The 22,539-nt window shown below is 46.7% G+C and overlaps 3 protein-coding genes and 1 pseudogene across 5 annotated transcripts; 2 read left to right on the top strand and 2 right to left on the bottom strand.

Annotated features, from left to right (window-relative positions):
* Nucleotides 1–270: 270 nt before the first annotated feature.
* Nucleotides 271–10,243, bottom strand: LOC112902618 (annotated as a pseudogene).
* Nucleotides 8,784–22,119, top strand: LOC112902824 (transcription factor GTE8-like). 3 transcript variants are annotated; one of them, XM_025972003.1, is made up of 10 exons: nucleotides 8,784–9,116; nucleotides 17,690–18,434; nucleotides 18,524–18,572; nucleotides 18,682–18,776; nucleotides 18,884–18,938; nucleotides 19,007–19,066; nucleotides 19,164–19,285; nucleotides 19,385–19,451; nucleotides 20,894–21,015; nucleotides 21,107–22,119. In XM_025972003.1, the coding sequence occupies exons 2-10, from the start codon at nucleotides 17,760–17,762 to the stop codon at nucleotides 21,584–21,586; spliced, it is 1,725 nt and encodes a 574-aa protein (XP_025827788.1). In that variant the 5' UTR covers nucleotides 8,784–9,116; nucleotides 17,690–17,759; the 3' UTR covers nucleotides 21,587–22,119. The 3 variants fall into 3 exon arrangements, with proteins under 3 accessions (XP_025827788.1, XP_025827790.1, XP_025827789.1); XM_025972005.1 differs by having other exon boundaries at nucleotides 8,786–9,116; nucleotides 17,775–18,434; XM_025972004.1 differs by lacking the exon at nucleotides 8,784–9,116 and having other exon boundaries at nucleotides 17,267–18,434.
* Nucleotides 11,267–13,479, bottom strand: LOC112902617. The gene is made up of 3 exons (XM_025971733.1): nucleotides 12,165–13,479; nucleotides 11,868–11,986; nucleotides 11,267–11,782 (listed from the first exon to the last, which is right to left on the bottom strand). The coding sequence occupies exons 1-3, from the start codon at nucleotides 13,477–13,479 to the stop codon at nucleotides 11,267–11,269; spliced, it is 1,950 nt and encodes a 649-aa protein (XP_025827518.1).
* On the top strand, nucleotides 13,547–15,085 carry LOC112902616. The gene is made up of 3 exons (XM_025971732.1): nucleotides 13,547–13,558; nucleotides 14,168–14,325; nucleotides 14,368–15,085. The coding sequence occupies exons 1-3, from the start codon at nucleotides 13,547–13,549 to the stop codon at nucleotides 14,963–14,965; spliced, it is 768 nt and encodes a 255-aa protein (XP_025827517.1). The 3' UTR covers nucleotides 14,966–15,085.
* Nucleotides 22,120–22,539: the final 420 nt, after the last annotated feature.

Below are 22,539 nucleotides of genomic sequence, written 5' to 3'. Positions count from 1 at the left end.
CATGACATCAATTTTCCTTTTGACTGGTCAGGCCTGTATCGCCCGAATTCACCGAGATTTGAATCCCTTGTTTACTGTGGTATCTAAAATTACTTACATTGGAGATGGTATTTCAGATTTTTTCGGCATGCTTATCTTGATGCTGCGGAACCAATCCCGTTGCCAAGCTGGGGACGGTGACACCGTTTTGTTTTTGGTAGTGAGCACACATATCCTACCTGTGCATGACTAGGCATGCAAGGGGCTTTCTCATATATGTACCCACAGCTGTTACACAAACAAACCACAGATTGTTCATTTATTTAAAGACATAACAATAATAGTGATGAAATCCATACACACAGGATAACAACAACAACCAATCCACACAGCTGACAAATCACACGCACACAGCAAGAATCACACGAGAGAGACTGGAGCACAGCTGCAACTAGCAGTAGCTATCATGCACTGAGGCGAGAGCTGGCACCCGGTACGCTCATGCTGTAGCTGCTGCTGTAGCAGCATAAGCTGAAGGGAACTCAGCTGCTGAATGCTCGCTCTCTATTTATTTCTGAACTTCACACAGTATGCGACCTACGAGTCGGCTCAACCAAACCCAAGAAGAGCAGGGGCAAACCAAAGACCAACTGGTAGACGACGCACGGCCACACCACGGCAGTGCAGATCGATGCTGAAGCGGGGGGTGTGCTGCGGTTCACACAGCCACACAGGCACAAAGGAAGCAACCAAGCAGAAGCAAATGAAAGGAGGCTGAGCAAACGACATGAGAGGCAGGGACACCAACAGCAAAGGACGAGCAGCATCAGGACCTCCAGAGGCGGACTGGGGAGGGTTGATTGGTCTAATTACCTGCAGGGGAGAGGAGAAAGAGAGAGTTGAGTGGCCGAAAATTGATCCAAGAGAAACAAACACAAGCACATGCATGAACGTGCATGGAGGGGACGAAGGACTCTTAACGGTAGCTCTGTCATGTGTCGGAACCTATCCATAGATACCCTGTACTGTGATCATAACTTAATACGCATCTAAATTTATGCTATGTCTAGATACATAGTAAAATCTCTCTATATATATAAAATTCAAAATGAACTATAATTTTTTTGAACGGAGGGGATAGTTTAAAATATTAAAATGCTTGGCTATGTGCACATTGTGTATGTGGTGGCTATGTGCAACGTCCCTCATGCGGGGACAAAGCCAAAGTGAGTGAGCGGAGGGTGTTGCCTGGTAGTGGAAAACTAGATCCAATTGGATTAGGTCACGTTGATGTATGCAGGTTGCAGGGTAAGCAAGAGGGGACTCACCTGAGGAAGGAGGCCCTGAGCATGGTTTTCTTGTAGTACTGTGGGAAGATCGGCTCGTAGTAGATGGTCTGGACCCTTGAGACCTTCTGTCGAACTTCCCACCATAACTTCTCGCAGTCGCATTCCACCATTCTTGTAACAACGGGCTGGCTGCTGAGGTTCCAGCAGCCTCTGATCTTGACCGTCTCGAGCTCCGGCGCATATGCGGTGTCGCCATAGATATGATGGAGCTTAGGGAGCTCATGTAGGTGGATGTGCTTCAGCTTGCGAAGGATCAAATATCTCAGATCAAGCAATCTAGCAGCAGCATGAAAGAGCTGTCGCTGTCGGGGTTGGGTTTCTTGGTCGAAGACCGAAATTAGATCACCACACCACATGATCTCGAGGGTCTCCAGATTTCCCAAGGCCACTGTGTGCCTTCGCAATGGGAGAGCATATTCCAGCCTGGGGCAGCAGTAGAGGTGCAACAATGTCAGGCCAGCGAATGCGTCACAACTGCTGATTTGTGGGAAAATAGTAGTACTTTCCTCCACAAAGCATCGCGCGTAGAGGAGATGTGACCCCCATATTGTCTTCAGCTTGCTAAATCTTTCCCCTTGGCTTCCGCTTCGTGGTCCCATGCTAAGGACACATTCCAACGCGGGGCGGCGCTCGGCTCGGCACCACTCAAACTCATTCCATGCTGAGCCTGATGGTGCCGCATGGATTCTGCGGAGCGAGCTTGAGGACCAACGGTGGTTAACCCTAGATGATGAGTGATTGACAACGTTGTGTGAATTTGATGTCTTTTGACTCATGATGCGCAGGCGCAGGATGCGACGTGACGGTCGTCGGATGCGCTGAAGGTCAGGCGAAAGGTTCATGCCGATGGACCAAGGGCAGTGATTGATGAACGCGAGTAGGCTTGAACTGAGGGATCGGAGGGGTCTGGACGAAGTCATGAGCGATCCACGTGATGCACTGAAGAGCAAGAGTATATGGACGGATGAAGACGGCGTCGGTCGACTCAAGCGGGATGGAGGCGTCAGAGGCCTGGCGGAGATCGGACACGTGTCGACATCAAGGTGGTCGCGTGGCGACCAAGGGAAGATGGACGATTTGCATGGTTCGGGCCTCAAAACCACCGCGCAGGCAGGTTTCCCGGTTTGGGCCTGAAAACCGGGGGTGTATCCGGTGCGGCTGGATAGGCGGAGTGGAGGACACGGAGCGCCATCGTGAAGCTTGCGTCGAGGCGAAGCAAAATCGTGAAGGTGGCCTATCCATCCGATGGCTCTACCAAAAGTTGGACCATTTTGCCTCTGCGTGAGCGTGTATCGTAGTTATTAGGGCAAGGGTATTTTCATCTTTTATGAGGACCATTAATAGATGGGCATGGCTAGTTGCTCAAAAATGTTAGAAACCCTAATTTATTTTTACTTGATTCCTCTCTAATTTCGGAATTAGCGTTTGTTACCTCCTATTATCCTCCGAGTGTCGAGGTTGAAGTTGTTGCTCTATGATTTTTTATTTTTGTGTGCCTCTTTTGCCTCTTCCGTGCTGTTTTCTCTTCCCCCATTTTTGGATGTTTTTCAGGTGATTGTTTGTTCAAGTTAACTACTCGATCTTTTCGCAATCTTTTTCTTAGATCTGCGAGATCTAGTAGTTGCGGATCCATGGTTGAAATTTCGTTCGAATCCGTGGGGTTTTGAGGAAGTAATTTTAAATCAAAGGTTCGAGCGTTTCCCCTACTTCTGTTCTTTCTCTGCTCGATTTCTTTCTGCAGCAGGAGCGCGTGGCGCTCGAGCAGAGGAGAGCGCTCGCACTGCAGCGCAGGTGCGCGCAGCTCTGTGCGGCGCGGGCGGCAGCTGCTCGCGCGGCGCCAGGCGCTCACGGCGCAGCAGTGCCAGCGGTGGCGGCGCTAGCAGCGCGCGGCAGCCAGGCGCGCGGAGCGGCGGCGCTCGCGTGCGCGTGCGGGGCGCACGGCCAGCAGGTCGGCCAGGCGTGCAGCCCAGCTCAGCCCAAGCGGGGTGGGTGGCGCAGGCCAGCAGCCCAGGCGGGGCGTGCGGCACGCAGCAGTCCGCTGCCAAGAAGGGCACGCGGCCCGAGGCCCAGCAGCTGCTCACGGCTAGAGGCAGGTGGCCAGCCCAGCTCTCGGTCTGCACATCCCAGGTGGCCGTAAGCTGCTGATCCAGCAAGAAAATCAAGGCTCGGTTTGCACTTTCGTTTGTCCTTGCTAATTATTTCCTGACTTCCTGTTTAGCTAGTTAATTAGTCCCTTGTGTTACTAGTGCCGTGTAGCATTTTACATGCTTGTTTAAGAGCTTTTAATTAGTTTGTTTCAAGTATTTGTTAGCATGTTTAGCTAATGCTGTTAGACCTTGCTTTCGCTAATGTGCTTGTTAGCCTTTGCTTTGCTTTAGCTTTTGTTGATTAGTTTGTTCTTGCTAATTTCTGTTAGCTCTTCGAGTTCTTTGCGCGCTTGGTTAATAGAAGCTTTCGACGGTAGTTTTGCTTGTGCTGAGCACTTTCGGCTGCTTCCGTTTTCGTTTCAAGCTTTGCTTTTTCTGTTGTTTCTGCTTTGCACCGAGCTCTTCTAAACCATTCCTAGGATGAGCTTGTCACCGGTTGACTTGCGTCATCTTGGCGGCGCGGTGTTTGGATAAAGATCAGGACATAGGCCTTATTCTCTTGGAGAATTTTTTAAAGGCTCCCATTCAACCCCCTTATGGTCGCCGTTTCGGTCCTATAGAGCTATCATGAACGTGCAGGATCTTAGCACCATCACATACAAATGCCGGCACAGCAATCGTCCTCTCCACCCGGTCTTGGATGTGCATGTAGCAGCCTTGGGATGGCACGGGTGGGGGAGGAGGGCACCTGAACATGATCCTTGCCGAAGCATCTGTCTCGCCGTCATTAGCCTCCTCTTCCTCCTGCTGCTTCTGCGTGCTAGTGTCCTTGAGGGCGGCAGCCACATGATCTGTGTACACATGAACCTGCTGCCCGCTGCCGCCCTTGATCCCGACACCGTCTTTGCTACCAGCAGCGCCAGGGGATGCAAGTGCTGCTGATACCTCCACATGAGCAAAGTTGGGGCCAAAATAACCTTTCACCGGCTCAAGCGACCCAAGGAGCCTTTCATCTCTTACAGAAATATACCAATGATTGCTATAGCCGGTAGGTGATCTTCCTGTACCATCTGCAGCAGTGCTCTCCTTATCCTTTTGGGTTGTCTCGATGTGCAGCTTACTCGGGTATCTTTTTCCCCTGTCTTCACTTGGTGGTGGTGGCCATAGGATTGCACGAAGCTCCCCACAATCAATTAGAAAGAGCTTGTCGAGCTCGGGGGCCGTCACTGCACCGAGATTTAGTGTTTTCACTGCTGTACCAGTGATGTCTAGGCTGCGGAGCTGCGGGAACAACCCGCTCAAGAGCAGACTTCAGTTTAGCACAACCTTTCAAGGAGGTCTCTTTTTAGTGAAGGAGATCCGTCAATGATGACAGTCTCAAGGCTGCTGCAGCTGCTTTCCACCGATAACCTATACGTGTAGTAGCCACTGTTTCCTGAGAAGTCAAGAAGCTCCATCTTGTCCTTCCCTGAGAACTGGATTGATCCACGGGCTTCAGACTTTGCTACTCGGAGCTTGCAAATGTTGCGTAGCTGCTCCTGCAACTCGCCCGTGGATGTATGTTGGCCCATCACATTTAGTTCCCTGAGTTCTGTCATGAAATGCATCATCTTTGCGGACAGGAACTCAGAGCTTGAGTAGCGCACATCCAGCACCCACAGCCTCTGGAAGCACCGCTGGATGTCCTCCTCGTCCCCTACTCCACTTGTGCTGCTTTCGTCTCGGCAGTGGTCAAGCCAGACAATGGCAGCAGAGGAACGGAGGTGCTTTGAAGCTGAATGTGCACGCTGACAGCTTGAGCACACAAAGCTTGCCATATTGCTGGAACATGCCATCAGAGATGAGGCCAGGATCCGGGATCAGTGTGGACCCATAGGTTGCTGAAGCCCAGTACGCTAAGCGTTCATGCAAACGCCTTGCCACCGGAGATGGCAAATGCGGACTCTGGTAGCAGTCCGCATCCAGCTGCATCTCGCGCTTCAGAGCATCACAGTATTGCCACAGTGTATCAGCAGCACCATCATCAGTGGCGGCATCTCCCTGCTGCAGCTGTATGGTGCCATCACATATCCAGTAGCTGCAGCCATGGGTGGCCAGGTCATAGTCAATGCCGCAAAGCTTCATCATGTACAGGAAACAATTGGTGGCCGCTGCACACGAGTCGATGCCGCCAACATTGATCATCTTGCGCGCAACTTCTTCGGCCTCGTGGTGCAGGATGTCGGCGAACTTGTCATCCCCAATGCTACTGGAGTCTGCTGAGAGAACGGCATCTGTCGCCTCCCTCGTGCTCTTCAGGGCCTCGTCGACCTTCGTCCTAGGGTAGAGCCGGAACCCCCCTTGGAACGACCACAACAACTTGTTCCTTGAGTATTCAGACAGAGGGAAGCCGGAGCTCTCAAGGTCGATCTCCTCGCAGCCCCCATTGTCACTTATATGATTATATCTCTGAAACGGGAGGGAGCAAACAATCAAGTTTCATACCTCAGTTAAGTTGAAATAAGCTGGTATGATGACAGAAGCCAAGTAGATCGAACCGATTACGATTGACATGATGATGAACAGGACGAACAGACGGAGAGAAGGCTCGAGAGAATGTAGCTACATGGAAGCAAAGGGGCCGGCCAGTGCACAGAGATGATGAACTTTGGTCTGGGGCAAATGAGCATCCAGTAAGCTAGTAGTACGTTGCCTTTGTCTCCCTGTGGTCATCAGAATAGTTCTTTGGCCTGTAAGGCTAGCTTAGCTGCTGCTAGTCACTGCAGGATGGGTTTTATTTGTAAAGTTAAAGGTTTAAGCAGTGAAGCCCAAGGCTGTCGAGTCTTTGATTAAAGATTCAAGGAGAGGCACAAGGCTGTCGGGTCTTTGATTTGTCCTCTGCCCGATCCGATGCTCCTACCAGGCTAACTGGACAGCTTTTATGCCTTGTGTGCGACTCCAAGTGTTGCAAGAGGATCCGAGGCTCGGTTGAAGCATGCGTTGTTATAATCGTTGCAAATACTGCTGCGTGAAGAATTTTTTTATCAACCCCGTTCTTTCATTTTCAGAGACTGACAAGAAGTGGATTTTTGGAGACGGTCCGTGTTTTGAATTGCCATTTCGAGTCAGATCATATTTGTAGTGGCGGTTCGTTACAAGGAGTGTGGGTGCCCGACACTAGAAATAGTTATAGCAAAATGAATTTGTATCTTTTTCATCTTTATATCAAAATTATATTTATATCAAAATCATATAGCTCGACAAGATCTGAAATTTTATCGATGATAATCTTTTCATTTAAGGTTGTTTAGTGTCCCAAATATTTGTTATAAGTTCTTAGATTTTTTTAATTCCAAAACTTTTGGATTTGTAAGAAGACCTTAGAACGCATATAAGCTCTGTACCAAAGTTACCAAAGTATAGTGCTCGACAAGATCTAAAATTTTATAGTCGATAAGTTGTTCATTTGAGATCGTCTAGCGGCTGAAATATTCAATATAAATTTTAGAGAAGTTAATACAAAATAATATCATACGTGTCGAATAAGAGTATAGCTAATAATTTATCTAGTTGCTGATTTTATACGGGTGCCATATCACATACAAAATTATAAGTTCTTATATTTTTAAATCCAAAATTTTTGGATTTTTAAGTGACCTTGGAATGCATATAAGTTCTATACCAATATTATATTGCTCGGCGAGATCTAAAATTTTATAGTTGATAAATTGTTCATTTGAGAATGTTTAGGGGCTGAAATGTTCTACATAATTTCATATACTTCTAATACAAAAGAATATATCTGATCCAATCACAAGTATGGCTAATAATTTATCTAGTTACTGGTCTTATACATATGCCATGTCACATACAGTCAATCTAACAACTCACCATATAATAGTTAGCTATTGATATATACTATATTATTAGCATAGTACGCAGTCCACCTCATCCTCCCACAAAGTTTCTTGGAGCGGACTTCTCGACCGGCTGTATAAGTTTGTAATCCAAATTTTCTCTTCACTCTCCCTCTCCTCCATCTTATCACCAATCTGACCTGATAACTCCTGCAGCTCCTTTACATCACCTATCATGTACTTGCTCTAGTGGTCAAACCAGACTTGTCATGCATTCAAATCTTTGCGAACCCATGCGCGACCGCGTGGTGGCCGCTTGGATAGAAAAAATGCTTTTATATTTTTAGAGGTGTTTCCTATTTTTCTACATTTTTGAAATTGATTTCTCGAGCCAGCTTGATTTCTAGGACGTGCCGCAACATGAACAACGCTAGAAATCAATTTCTAAGGGGCTGCGGCTCTAAAATTGCTTGATTTCTAGCAGTGAACTATTCGTAGAAATAGGGCTTGATTTGTTTCTGCAGTAATACGTTTGTCTCACTTTGACCCTTTATTTGGCACTAAAATGTCTTAACTATCAAAAACTCGGCAAGTAACTGTGATCTGTAGGTTGAGCCCGCTATGGCTATACATCACTCACACCTTCGCGTGAGCCATCATCTGAAGCGAAGGCAACTCAGCTCAAACAGCATAGCAACTTCTTCTTCCTCCTCGAACTTGCAGTGGTCGCCTTCTCCTCACCACAATTAGGGTTGGGGGATTCGGGGTTGGAGTTGGGGGGCTTCGGGGTCGGGGTTGTCGCCGGTGATGTTCCTCGTCTGTAGAGGGAGGGCCCTTAGGCGGCGGCGGACCGGTGGTGTGGACGAGTTGTGGGTGGGGCAGCGAGGCAGCGGGGTGCCGCCGGCCACTGGTAGCGGCGGACATCCGTAGGTGGGGTAGGCGGTGGGGAAGTGCGGCAAGCTTCGCCGGTGGTGGAGACGGCGACGAACCTTGGTGGTGGGAGATTTGGTGGCAGGAGCCGCTGGAGTCGAGGAGGGCGGCGGCACAGGGGCGGGGCAGGACGCGGGGACGGTGGAGTGTTCACTGGGCGGGGTAGAGACCTGCTGCGGATCCGGCGGCGGCTCCCGCCGCCAGAGACGAAGATGGTGGGCTGCGCGGGGCCGAGAAGGAGAAGAGGAGTTCGTGGGCCAGTTTTCGTGGACCGCAGCCTTCAGTGATGGAAATGATGTCTAGCTGCGCCCGGTTGAGGCTCTTGTTGCCTTTTGGACGAGCAAGTCGTCCCTAAGCAAGATGATGCTCATAGACACGACGCGTCCTTGACTGATGAAGCAGACAAGCGCGTTTGGCATCGGCCTCGTTGGGAAAGGCAGCCGTTATAGGCCTGCGTGGGCTTTTCCCCGACTGCAAAACTAGCCCAATCATTCTCCAGATGAGACCTAGCCCACTTAACAACCGCCTCGTTCCCCAATTCGGCCCACACGTTAGACCCGCCACGAGCTCATCCGCCCACCTTTCTTCCTCCCATTCGATGGAGTCCGAGTCCGACACCCCCAACCGAGCGAAAGGAAGGAGGCCTCGTCACGTTCCTTCCGCCCTCCCCCGCCGCCGATAGGCCGAAAGCCCGTGCCCGCGCCCGCAACCCTAATCCCGCTCCCCGCCGGCGAAGAAAGCGGGGCGTCCGCGGGCGGGCGAGCGCGCGCCCCCTCCCTTCCCGGCTCCCTCCGCGCCGCGGGCGAGGCCGCCCACCTCGACCTGCCCCCCGAGGCGGAAGATCTGGGAGGGGAGGGGAGGGGCGGGGCGGGGCGGGACCCGGTCCGGCGGCCCCCAGCTCCCATCCGCGCCGGAGAGCGCCAGGCGTCCCCCAGGTCGGTGTTTGGTCTCCGGTTCTCTCGTTCCCCCCCTTGCGAACTGCAGGATTGGGCGTTCATTTCTGTAGCATGCCCTGATCCTAGCTAGGGTTTCAAGAACGGGTCGGTTCCTTCGATTCGGGTGGGATGATTGGGGAATCGGCGCGCCTTATTCGGGGCTCGTCGAGGTAGGCTAGGGCTCGCCTGCGTCGTCAGGGAATGGATCCGTTCCTTTCGGATTTGCAGGGGAATGAAACTTATTTCCTCGCCAATCCGAAAGGGCTGGACCTAAACACCAAATCCCCACCGAACCGAATTCTTGACCAGCCCTTATGGAGCCCCGACCTCCCTGTAATCACTTGTTGTTAGGTTAGTTGGGGACCCTAGGGTTTGGTTAATGCATTGCATTCCTGATCCTGTGGCTCCTGCGATGTGTTTAACGGTTTCAGTGGTATCTTGGTGCGCAACACAGCCCTGCTTTGATGTTTAGTTCTTTGGGATACATAGTTGCTGTATGAGTACTTGACCTGGTTCGCTTTTGTTGGTGTACAGAACAAGAGAAAGTTTCTGTTGTATCCGCTGCTTGTTTCCAACGCTCTGAGCGGCATTTAAGGGACGTGTTTGGATTGGTGTTGTTTTCTAGAAAATTTAGGACAAATTTGAACTGAGTACTGTGTGTGCCAACGAAATACCATCTACAATCGCCCAAATACCCCCCCCCCCCAACTAGGCGTGGGCATACGGGTAACCCGAAAATTTCGGGTCGGGTAATTCGGGTTTTTAAAGCTGGTACCCGAAAATCACCTGAAAAAATAGAAACCCGACATTTCGGGTATCCGAAAAATTTGGGTTTGGGTCGGGTAATCCTGAATTAACCGATAAATCCCTCTCTCCTCCAGCAGTACCTTCTCTTTCCCAACTCGTCGCCTACCTGTTGTTGTCGCTAGATGCTGAGCTGCTGGCGCGCTCTGTTGCAGCAGCAGTGTAGTGGTCCCGGTCCCAATGGCCGCCTCACCCCAGGCCGCACGTCGCTCGCCTCGCCGAGCCGGAGCTGCGCCGCATCGACCTTCTCGCGCACATCAGCAACAGCAAGTTCGCGGCCGCGGGCGCGGCCACCTCACCTCATTCTGTAGACCACAACGCATGGCGCTTGCGTTCGCTAGCTGTGTACGCGTCAAGGTGAGAGAAGGGAGGCAGATCGGAAGGGGAGAGATAAATCGAGTCTGGCCATCGGGATCTAGAGGAGAAAGGTACATGAGAATTGACATAGAGGAGAGAGATGCTGGGAGAGGTAATGGGCTGCATACATAGCTACGGTGGTGGGCTTGACCCATAAGGAGATGGTGTGTTGGGCTGAATTGCAAGAACCTGGGTAATTGGAGCTGGGCTTGGCTTAATTCTGTTTTTTATGGGTAATTTGGGTACCAGGATTTAGTACCCGAATTCCCTGAAAAAATTTCGGGTTTTGAGATTTGGAACCCGAGATAGTTTCGGGTTCTATAAATTTCATGTGTTTTGGGTTCGGGGTCGGGTTTTTCGGGTTCGGGTTTCGGGTTTTGTGCCCACCCATACCCCCAACATGCTGTTTCATTCACAACTATGGCTATGGTGAAGTATGATTGAATGAAATAGTAGCAATTGTGGTAATTTGCAATAGTAAGGAGCAATGTTTTCAAGTCGCCTAGTCGGTCCTAGTCGCCTAAGGACCGACCAGTCGATTAGTCGCGATTAGTCGTCGACCAGGTCGAACTAGTCGACCCTAGTCGAGCTAGTCGGCTGTTAGTCGTCCATAGTATATAGTAATAGTATATACTATATAGTATATAGTAGTATAGTATATAGTTACATACAAATAAGGAACAGCAAGCTGCAAGGTAGGTTGGTGAATGGTGACTTACTTAGAGTTGGAGTGGAGTAGCAAACTGCAAAAAGTTGGCACTTGGCAGATTAAATAAGGAAGTAAGGAACAGCAGTAGGCAGTAGCAAACAATAACAAGACTAATGCAATAAGGCTAATGCAATAACAAGGCTAATAGGCAAACAATAAGGAACAGCAGTAGGCCAGTAGCAAACAATAAGGATTAAGGAATAAGGACACAGCACACAGCAGTAGCAAACTAGCAATTCAACTGGAAGCCTCCATCAGACAGCACTCAACTGACTAGTGACTAATCAAGTAGATCAGCATTCAACTGGAAGCCTCCATCAGAATCCTGTCCACAATCTTCATCCTCTTCCATTGCTGCTGAATCTGAGCCTTCTGCCTCATCTGAAGAATCTGAACCTTCTCCTTCAGCCTCATCTTGTGCAATATCTTGGTCTTGGGCCTTTGTGATTCTTGCACGTTTCCTCTTCCTAACATAGGTTTGGTTGACAGCGGCAGCAGCACGAGCAGCAGCAGCCCTAGGTAAATTACGCCCCCTGAGACCTTGAGTTGCACCAGCAACTTCATCCACAACAGTCCAAGTCAAACTATCGGTATCACCATGAACCGATTCAGAATTTTCATCAACCCATTCACTTTCCCATTGAAATTCCTCAAGCAAGAGTGGGTTGCTTTTCTTTCCTTTGGAACCAAGCTCTCTAATTTTTTGAAATCTGTTTTGCATCTTCCGGTTGTAGCTAACATACACCAACTTATTTAACCTTTTATGCTCCAACCGGTTTCTCTTTTTGGTATGGACCTACACAAAAAAAAACAGCACTAACAAATGCCCAAAGAATGTTATCTCCAATTACTGCTAGTAGCAAAAAATAGCAGTAACTTACATGAGCAAACGCACTCCAATTACGCTCACATCCAGATGCAGCACAACAAAGGCTAATAATTCTTTTTGCCAAACTTTGGAGCTCATATGCTAGGCCACCATATGAACCCCACCAAAGAACTGCAAAGTGCAAACCAATTCAAATTACTGCATTACTACCAATCAAAGTGATCAATGAAGAAGTGAAATAGACAAAGAGTTATACAAAAAAAAACAGCAGTAACAGCAGTAGCACAAAACTTACTAGGATTTTTTTTATTTCTATCTCTGATTGCTAGTGGCTTTGAGAAGCAATCGCCTTCGGACCTCTCATAGTCATCTGCTTGCTTACTAATCTTGCTTTGTTCATCATCATCATCTATCATTTTCCACAAAACATCATTGAACATTGATCTTAGCCTTGCAACCCATCTCTTATCTTTTTCTTTTATGTCAAAATACTTCCCTGGATTCAAGAAGAGGGCTGCCCCATATAGTCTTTGTTCCATTTGGCTTTCCCATCTCTTGTCATAGCACTCAAGCACCTCCACAAGTAAACTTGGTTTATCTTTCAAAGATTCTTTGATAGTGGCCTTTGCAACATCCATGGCTGCCATGATCTCAGGAGCTGCGGGTGTCTCATCTCCATCTGCTATCCTCAAAGCAATGAGAAGTGGTTGTGTAGCTCTTAGGCAGTTTTCCATATTGTTCCAAAATGGCATTGAAAGAACAATATTCACAACTTGCCGACCTTCGCTAGATCTAGACAAGCTGTTATTATTCCAGTCGTCACTAACAAATAAACTTCTCAAGCCATTCCTATGCCTATGCATACTTGCCAATGTAAGAAATGAGGTAGCAAAACGAGTCACAGCCGGCCTCACAAGATCTCCACCTATCTTCTCCCGCATTTGATCAAGAACCCTCCCGTGCTTGTAGATAAATCTGCATACCTTCTTTGCATTATTTATGCAAGTGTTGAAGTCCTTTATCTTCCCAATGTCCTCCAACATCAAGTCCAAGCAATGGGCAGCACAAGGTGTCCAAAACAAATGAGGAATCCTCTCCATCAGAATCCTTCCTGCTGCCTTGAAGTTGGCTCCATTGTCAGTGACAACTTGCACCACATATTGCTCTCCAATCTTATCAATTTGCTTCTTTAACAAGTCTGCCAACATTTCAGCATTTGCTATCTCACTTGAAGCATCAACAGAACCTAGGAAGAAGGTCCCTGCTGGACTGTTGGCAAGAAAATTTATCAGATGGCGATGGCTTGTGTCAGTCCACCCATCGGACATAAGGGTGCAGCCATATTCCTTCCAAGCCTCCTCATGCTTCTTCCTTAATTCTGTTGTCCTAGTCACAGCCCTATCAAGCAAAGGAACTCTTATCTCATGGTATGATGGTGAGCGGTAACCAGGGCCATATTGCCCAATGGACTCTAGCATTATCTCCCAGCTTCTTGAGTTAATTACATTCAATGGTATGCCATTCTCATAGAAAAAATCAGCAACATGGTCATCAACAATCTGCTTGGCCTCCTTGGATTTCTTTGTGCAATGCTCAAGAGTAGGTTGAGAAGTCTTTGATTTGTGCCTCTCTGCAACTACTTCTTCTGGTGTCTTGCAAAGCATGGCACTCACTGACTTTGAATACTTTTGAGTTTGTGCTTTTGGTGGAGCAGAAACAACAAAAGTGCTGATGGCAGCCTGTGTCATTTTCTTCTTTACTTGCTTGACCCTTGTCCCAGAACTAGGCACTGGTGCTGCTTTTGGTTCATCTTGAGGCCCAACAACTTGTTCCCCTTCATCTGCAGCTTCTTCATCTACTTCAGAAATTTGCACATAAGTACTCTTGGAATTCTTCAACAAGTAATCATTCATCTCTCTCTTGACTACTTCAGGACTCTCAGGGCACCCTGCTACGTCACCATAACCCCCAGCAAGGTGCTGCTTGAACCTTTTTATTCCTGAAGGCACTACCTTCTTACAGAAAATACACTGCACAAAGTCTTTCCTTGTAACATCTGGCCACCACCCATAGTTCCATCCTGGGTCAGAAGATTTAGCCTTCCTCGTCTTATCAACAGCCTGGGCACGAAGATCAGCTGGCAGTTTCGCAATTGCCTTCTCAGCTAGGGATTTACCACTGCAATCTGGAGCAGTTGAGGCTACAGAGGAGTTGGCAGTTGCTTGAGTCTCAGCACCAACAGAATTTGGCGGTGCGTCAATCTCGGCAGCAGCAGATTCCCGTACCACACTATCTGGCATCATCACTTCCACCATTGCACGCCGCCGTTCCATCTCTGCATATAGTCAATAGCATCAGGGGAGGAGCAGAGCAGGGGTGCTGGGGGCTAGAACTAGTGCTGGGAGCAAGGGAGGAGCATATACTCAAAACTCACCGTCGGAGGAGGAGCTCATCTTCAAAGGCTTGTGCTGCTGGCCTGCTGGATCTTTAGCACAAGAGCAGAGCAGAGCTGCTGCTGGATCTGAGACGAGAGCAGAGCACTAGAGCAGAGGAGAGGAGACCGGCGGCTGCTACTGCTTCCGCCGGAGAGGAGACCGGCTGCTGCTGCTTCCTCTGGAGAGGAGACCGGCGGGGCGGCGGCTGCTGCTGCTTCCACGGGAGAGGAGAGAGGAGGGGGCGGCTGCTGCTGGCTTCCACGGGAGAGGAGAGAGGAGGGGGCGGCTGCTGCTGGCTTCCACGGGAGAGGAGACCGGCGGCTGCTGGCCTGCTGCTGCTTCCACGGGAGCGGAGAGAGGAGGGGGCGGCTGCTGCTGGCTTCCACGGGAGAGGAGAGAGGAGGGGGCGGCTGCTGCTGGCTTCCACGGGAGAGGAGAGGAGACCGGCGGGAGAGGAGAGGAGACCGGCGGGAGAGGAGCGGAGGGAGAGGAGATCAGGAGAGGAGAGAGGAGGGCGACTGGGAGAGGAGAGGAGAGAGGAGAGGAGGGAGAAGAGAGGAGAGGAGCTGCTGCTTGGCGCCGCGCGCGTTTTGGTGGCCTGAAAACGGCCCGTTTTGGCGCCTCCCGCGCCTCTGTTTTGGCGCCTCCCGCAGCAGTGCAGGAAATCCTTTTTCTGGTCGCTTACAGCACTAATCGGCTGACTAATCGCGATTAGTGGACGACTAATCGGACGACCAGAAAGCTGGTCGACCAAATCGGGTCGATAGCCCTGGTCGGTCACTCTTCAGCGACCTGGACGACTAATCGCGATTAGTCGGACGACTTGAAAACACTGGTAAGGAGCACTCGAAATGGAATATCATTATTATTAACAGTTTGAGGTGATACCATTACTATTAGGGAGAATTAGAGTTGCCATTGATGAATCTCTGTATGTTGGTTCTTTTTTCCACTTAAGATTTGCACCTTCCATTTTCTTTCAACTGATTCATTTTATGTGATATTCTGTTTTTGCCATCGCCATTAGTTTGACATCAGTTCAATTCGTTTGGATGTACAAAATCATGCCAAAATTGCATCATTATGAGTAGGGTATCCTCTGCAAGTGGCGAAAGAACCACCTAATTACATATCATTTCTGATCACATCCTTAAGTTAAAATGTTTCCATTTATTGGTATATGTTACCATATAAAGCCAAAAATGGAAAGAGTTTCACAAACAAAATAGCACATAGCAAATCAGTGGCAAAAACTAAAGGAGCAAAATTTCAGTAGCAGAACCAAATATAGAGATTCTTGAATGGCAAATCCTTTTTTTTCAATGTTCCTAACAAGTGGCGGTCAATAGTTTTTGCTATTTACTTTGGTAAATCTCCGGACCCTTCGGTTAGGTGCGATGATTAGAAATCCAGATACCAAGATGTCGATGTCGAGCGTTGTGCTGCAGCCTAACCAAGATAAGGAGTAACTCTGTGAATTTGCATGCATCCGTGGAGTGTTGCAGCTCGTGCTGTCCGGACGCGACGTTTTGTTTATTCAAATTTGCGTGCAGCGTCTATTGATTGCCAATCAATCACTGCCATGTCATCCATCCGCCTCAATACAATTTCCATGCATGCAAAGTGTGAGTTAATAGGCTGCTTCGAATCTAGTAGCAAGCGACTTAATACTCGATACATCCAACCGCCTAATATATCGGACTTTCTCAGAAACGGTGATACGCCTAAGAAAAGGGTCTGGAGGGAGTACGTAATTCTGTTGTTTCAACTACGAGTGAGACATTTCTTTTTTTTTTGTAAAAGAGTATAGCTTTCCTTTTCTTGAAAAAAAAGAAAAAACTCTTAGGGTTAGAGATTTGTCATAGGCCATTGACACATGACATCTGCGCTGGCTATCATGCTATATCTGGCCATGTTTCATGTGTTTATTGCATTAGAACTTTGCTCAAGATGAAATCCTGTAACCGAACAAGGATATGAGATATATACTTTAGCAAATCCCTAATTGCGTTCATCGCTGGCACAGCTATCATGCAAATATGATGTTAAGCATCATAATTTTCAGTTATTCAGGTTTTATGTTGGGGTACTGGGTAACTGCTAGCCATTAAATAAAGTTATTTGGGGGTAACATACGTTTGTGTACATAAGACTGTGAGAGGGGCAGAGGGCAATTAAGTGGGTATCTAGGTGTAAAATGTTGGCACCCGGGCATGATTCAAATGAACGTAAGAGTCAAAGATGAATACGAGCCATACTTTACACAAAATGAATACGAACCATTAGAGGTATGATAGGAATATTCTTTAAAGACATAGGTCACCCTCATCAACATAGATATAGGTATTAAAAACATATTCATTCATGTTTCTTATTTATATTGCTGGAGTCAAAAGTGTATTGATAATTATGAGTACTAGCTGGAAGCTTTCCTAATTTACTTTTAAGTAAATAATATTAAGTACTGATAGTGACAGAATTTTAAAAATAAGTATTCGTAGAATGACACTAGTTCAGCTATTATATTGATTCCTTACAAAGCTGTTGTGGTGGTTATGTGGCACTGGAATGATCTCTTTGCCATTAAATTAGGAAAATATGTTTGTCTTTGAAAATTGCCACTCTGTATCATGAATTAATTGATCTTGTGTGCTATGTGCATTCCTTGCATTTTATCTTTTAGCTTTCATGGCCTGTGTGGAACTCAGCAGTAAACTTAATTTTTACTTGGGAACAGGAGGTCTAGAAAGGAAATGGTGTAGAATGCGAGAGTTACAATGAGCTGCGATCATTGCTTGTATCCTTGCATTTTATCTTTTAGCTTTGAGCTTTGTTTCTGACTATGTTTTCATGGCCTGTGTGGCACCTTGCAGTAAACTTAACTTTTACTTGTTAACAGGACGTCTAGAAAGGAAATGTTGTAGAATGCTAGAGTGGCTATGAGCTGTGATCATTGCTTGGATCATATGGATTCAAGATCTGTGTTTAAAGAGTTAGTTTGTACATATCAAGCATGCTATTAAAATGAGTAGTATCCTGAAGTCCTGTTGCAGTATCCTGCGACACATAATGTATTTTTTAGGGAAGCGTCGTTTCATGTATGTTATTACTTGTTACTTATAGCTTTGTATGGACTGCATAGGACGTAATCCAGCATTTCTATCAATCTACATTTACCCTTTTTTTCTTCTAGATTTGAGTTTGCCCAGTCTTTGAAATTTATAAACATTAATTTTATGATAATGCATTTTTTAATGTCAGAAACTCTTGTTACTGTATTCCCCAAATTTATTAAATTTAAATAACTCATTTGAACTCATTGCTGTTCCGCTGTTGGATATGCGCCTACTTTTTTCGTTGGGTGTGTTAAATAGCTTGCTATTAAATGATTATATCCCCAGGCTAGACTGAGAAACTGCGCTCTGTGCCTCTTGGACAGGGCTTCAGTATTGACAAGTCTGGGAGTTGGTGCTCCAACTCAGACAAGAAAGCTACTCTCTTAACCAAACATGATGATGACACAGGCCTGTAAAAAGAGGAGGGCAGTTTATATAAGCAGTGAATCAGGAGATTCTGGTACAGATTCTGAGGTTGAGGGAAGCAAGCTCTCCCAAAAATCTGGTGTGACATCAATTTCTACATGCGAGCACCAATCATCTTATAAGATCAAGGTTGAAAGTATGAACACTACCAAGATAAGGCTGTGTGGAAATATCTTAAGGAAGCTCATGGATCACAAGAGTGGTTGGCTGTTCAATAAACCGGTTGACCCAGTGCTATTTAAGATTCCTGATTACTTTGATGTTATCCGCCATCCAATGGATTTGGGTACTGTTAAGAAGAAACTCGCAAGCAAGCAGTATGTGAGCACAGATGAGTTTGCAGCAGATGTGAGGCTAACATTTTCAAATGCCATGAAGTATAATCCTCCAGGCAACGATGTCCATGAGATAGCTAAAGAATTGAATGGAATATTTGATTCAGAATTGGAAGCAGTGGAAAGGAAATTTAGAGGCCGAAACCCAGTACAAGAGCAGCAGACAGTGAAGGTCATAAAAATTCGAACCGCCACGGATTCAAAGTCTACGGTTGCTACAGGGCCGGTTGTGTCATCAGCTAGAGGGCCAGTAGCTTGCTCAAATTCACTTGCGAAGAAGACACTGACAGATGCGATAACTTCCAAAGTGAGAACAATATCCTCTTATTTGCTTGATGATTTGTTTCACTGGTGGTAATATGATTTTGAAAGTACTTCTATCTTTTATCTGTACAGGTGAAAATTAAATTTTCGGTGCGCAGCTCTGAGCAGACCTCTTCTAAAGGTACCAATGGCATAACTTCTTTGCATTAAGTGTCACAAGTTCTTGTTCCAGGGATCAATTGAGTCACTGTTGTGATTATTAATGCTTTGCTGTTTTTCTTTTCATTCAGATACACCTGTTCAAGCAGCTGGTAGCAAAGAGGATCATCCTCTTCCAACTGGCAACAGGGAGGCATATTTAAATCGTTCTCTCCCTTCCACTAAGGTTGGGCATGAGTTCCCTTATCTCATTCTTTTTGACAAATTTTCATCTGCCTCACAGCATAAACAAAATTTCAACTTCCCACCTAAAGCCACATCTTCTATCTTTAGGAGAATGCTAACATATCAAGGATACAAGCAACCGAGCACAGCTCCAGTTTAGTTGGTATGTTGATTTTTTGCGCACAATGTTATACCAGGGTTTCTTTTTTGCTAATATACTTGGTATTTTAGGAAATGAATCACGGTCTTGCAATGAAACTTCAACATCGCCTCTCGGTTCCTCTGGGCAAGGTATCACATTTTCTATCTGTTTATAGTTTAAGTCCTATTGGAAACAATGAAAAATTAAATCCTAGCTAATGTACTTCATCTCTGATGTGAATTCCAGGAGAGGGAAGTTATTTACATGATGAACCTTTGTCGCCAAGCAGAGCCCTTCGTGCAGCAATGCTCAGGAGTCGTTTTGCTGGGACTATTGTGAAGGCTCAACAGAAGGCACTTCTGGATCATGTAATATTTGAAAAATATGTGCTGAACTTAGTGGTTTGCTGTTGGGCTATGCTCTTGCAGTTATGGAGCTCTTGCTGATGTGCTGTTTTGATATCCCAGGGGAAGAGTATAGACCCTGTGAAATTGCAATTGGAAAAAGAGCGTCTGGAAAAAAGGCAGCAAGAAGGTAAGAGTCTCTGATGCCTATTTAAGATGGATATGTTTTGTGTACCTTCAACAATCCTGTCAGTAGATGTATAACCAAGGCTGGTCCCTTCCTGGATCATGTGAGGGGATGGTTTTGTATTAGTGAATATTTTTGTAACTGAAAAAACACCTTTGCTTTGAGAAACCATGGCTTCCGAAAATGTTCCTGGAGAAGTGTTAGCAACATCTAATATATATGTAGATGCCTCACCAAGACTGGTCCCTTCCAGGATCCTGTGAGGGGATGGTTTCATTAGTGAACAATTTTATAACTGGAAAAACACCGACATGTTATTGACACTGTGCTTTGAGAAACCGCGGCTTCCAAAAACGTTCCCGGAGAAGTGTTAGCAGTGTTTTGGTGCATTGTTACACTGATACGTGTGTAGTGGTGAAGATGCTAACACGGGGCATGCTTTTTTGGCCTGGGTGTTTATATTCTATAGATTGTGGTTTGAATAGCACGTTCGGACATTAGGCCATTAGATGCAAATGGGTCCGCACTCTGAATTCAAAAGTGCTCCATTTGGCTGCTTTTCTGTATTATGGATAGTTCTGAATTGGTGGCAATAAGCTTAATCTGTAACCAATAACTAATATCTGGTACGCAGCCAACTCCTGCAGGCCACAGGGTGTATGAGATAATTTTTTGTAGACTGGTTACAGTTGCGAAATTGGAAACTTTGGATACAAGCGCAAGGAGATTAGTGGTCCACTTGCTCGAACCATGATCTGCCTTTTACTATAATTACTATTACTAAATACCTCTTTTTGCACAATTACCATTCTCATTTTTGGTTCTTGTTGGTTTGCACCTGAACTTGCTTGGGTTTGAATGGCTTTTTTGTTGTTCGTTAAGTTGATTATCTAGGGGCTTATATTGGTGGCATGTTGTAAACTGTACTGAAATTAATTTGTGCCTAATTTTTTTCCACTCGTAAGGTAGTTGTTGATCAACTTGATTGTTTTAAAAAGGAATCTCTGGATCATTCTTTTCGTAGTTTGAGCAAATTGTCTTCTGCTTGAAATTCTTCATCTGCCAACCAGTTTGTATTTAGGAATCAAATTTAGTCTCTTTAAACATGAAGAACATCCATATATTTGCTAGATCATAGGCATCTTGAGGTCGAGGAATACTGGATCAATCACTAATACTATGTTTCTAAGGATTAAGAATAGAATCAGTAGTTAATGAGGTTAGTTAAAGATTAGGAAGGTGGATGGGTTTAGTTAGGGGGAGTATTTCCTTTTTTTCTTTTGTTCTTTCTATCGTTTTTCTTTTTTTGCTGGGAATGTATATCTGTACAGACTTCATTAGCAGTTAGTTGTTGGAGGTGGAGATTTTGTGTTTATATGATGTCTTACTGATGAAATGAGCTATGCAATTCCTGTGGATGCTTACCCTTTGTTTCTATATTACAGAGAGAGCAAGGATTGAGGCCCAGGTGAAAGCTGCGGAAGCTGCTGCACAACGAAAGCTTGATGAAGAAATGAGGATCAAGAGGGAGCAGGAAAGGGAGGCAGCACGCCTGGCACTACGCATGGTACAGCCCGCTTACCATTTTCTGACCAGCAAGTTTATATGCTTGATCTTACACCTGCGACGGTTGTTGAATCTCATCTCCTTTTGTGTAGATGAAGAAGACTGTTGATATTGACAACAGTGACTTCCTAAAGGAACTGGAGAACTTCAGCAGAACGTGGCAGTCAAATCCCCCTGGCAAATTGATCGTGGAATTTGTGGACGGGGACTTGCCACCAGGACTAGGGAGCCCGCTGGAGAGGCTTGGCCTGTTCATGAAGAAAGATTTCGAGGATGAGGTTGAACAGGAAATGGAGGACAGCGTGTCACCCTCGATGGATGTTGACATGAAGAAAGATTCCGAGGAAGAGTCAGGACATGGGATGCAGGACAGCGTCTCACCCTCGACGGTCATTGGCACAAATGAGGATTTCCAGGAAGAGGCGGGACATGAGATGGAAGACAGCTTATCACCTCCAGCGATCGTCGACATGAAGAAAGATTCGGAGGAAGAGGTAGAACATGAGATGGTGGACAGCGTATCACCCTCCTCGATGAATGTTGACACGGAGGAAGGAGAGATCAGCTGCTGACGGTAGCACCACTCTCACCCCTCCCGCATAATTTATTCAGGCCGTGAGGCGGACATCCTTGCTGCGTTGTTTAGATTAGGCGACCTCATAAGCAGAGTGATGAAGAAACACTAGTTCCTCTGTCGCTGCGTCGTAGAACGAACCTTCCTTGTGGAGGTGTCTCAAGCCGAACTGTGGAGTGCAGTGATTTGGGCCTTTTGCTGCGGATTTTAAATTCTCGCGGTCTCCTCAGTTGGGCATGAGCATGGTGATTCCTCTGTATGTTGGATGTGTTTTAGATATCTATTTAGGGGTTGAGCGAGCTTGTCGGCTGGATAACCTGTATAAAAAAAAGATGAGAAAAAAAAATTAGAGTGATGGAGTGCTAGTGTATATTTTGTAGGAACTGATGGTGAAGCAGGATGTTTGTTGTTGCGGCACCGGGGTGACCCACTTGTTCTCAGATGCGGTCAGCGCATCTTAGGATGTGGTGGATTGTGGAACTGTATGTTGGTTCCAAAAATTTCAATAAAATGGATGTGATCTGAAAACAATTCATGCACAGGTACGTGTTGACTTTGTCACTTTGCTGATCCAGTGATTTAGCGGCACTCCACCGCCCATCATCAGATTGCAGAGCCCATGCCGGTGGAGCATGACAAACAACAACAATAATGTGGGCTGCTGGTGCAGTACATGTGTGTAATCTTGGCAGCGGGGGCCCTGGCCATGGGCAGCCGGGGCCATGCCAGGGGCGGCATGGACTGAGCGGGCACACGTGACCACTTGAAGATCTGATCAGTTTGGTTTGGGCGGCGCACAGTGGCATTTACATGTCCGTGCACACACTGCTGCTGCAGGCCCAGGTGGTTCGCGTTTACTCGCCTATATTGGTGAATTCATTCGGTCTGGAGTGGAGTCACTCACTACTGATGAGAGAGAGAGAGAGCCATGCATAAGATATTCTATTCTTT

This window comes from Panicum hallii, chromosome 8 (genome assembly GCF_002211085.1).
Source record: "Panicum hallii strain FIL2 chromosome 8, PHallii_v3.1, whole genome shotgun sequence".
Taxonomy (NCBI): Eukaryota; Viridiplantae; Streptophyta; class Magnoliopsida; order Poales; family Poaceae; genus Panicum; species Panicum hallii.
The sequence above is the reverse complement of the archived record's forward strand: the minus strand, read 5'-3'. Positions and strand labels throughout refer to the sequence as shown.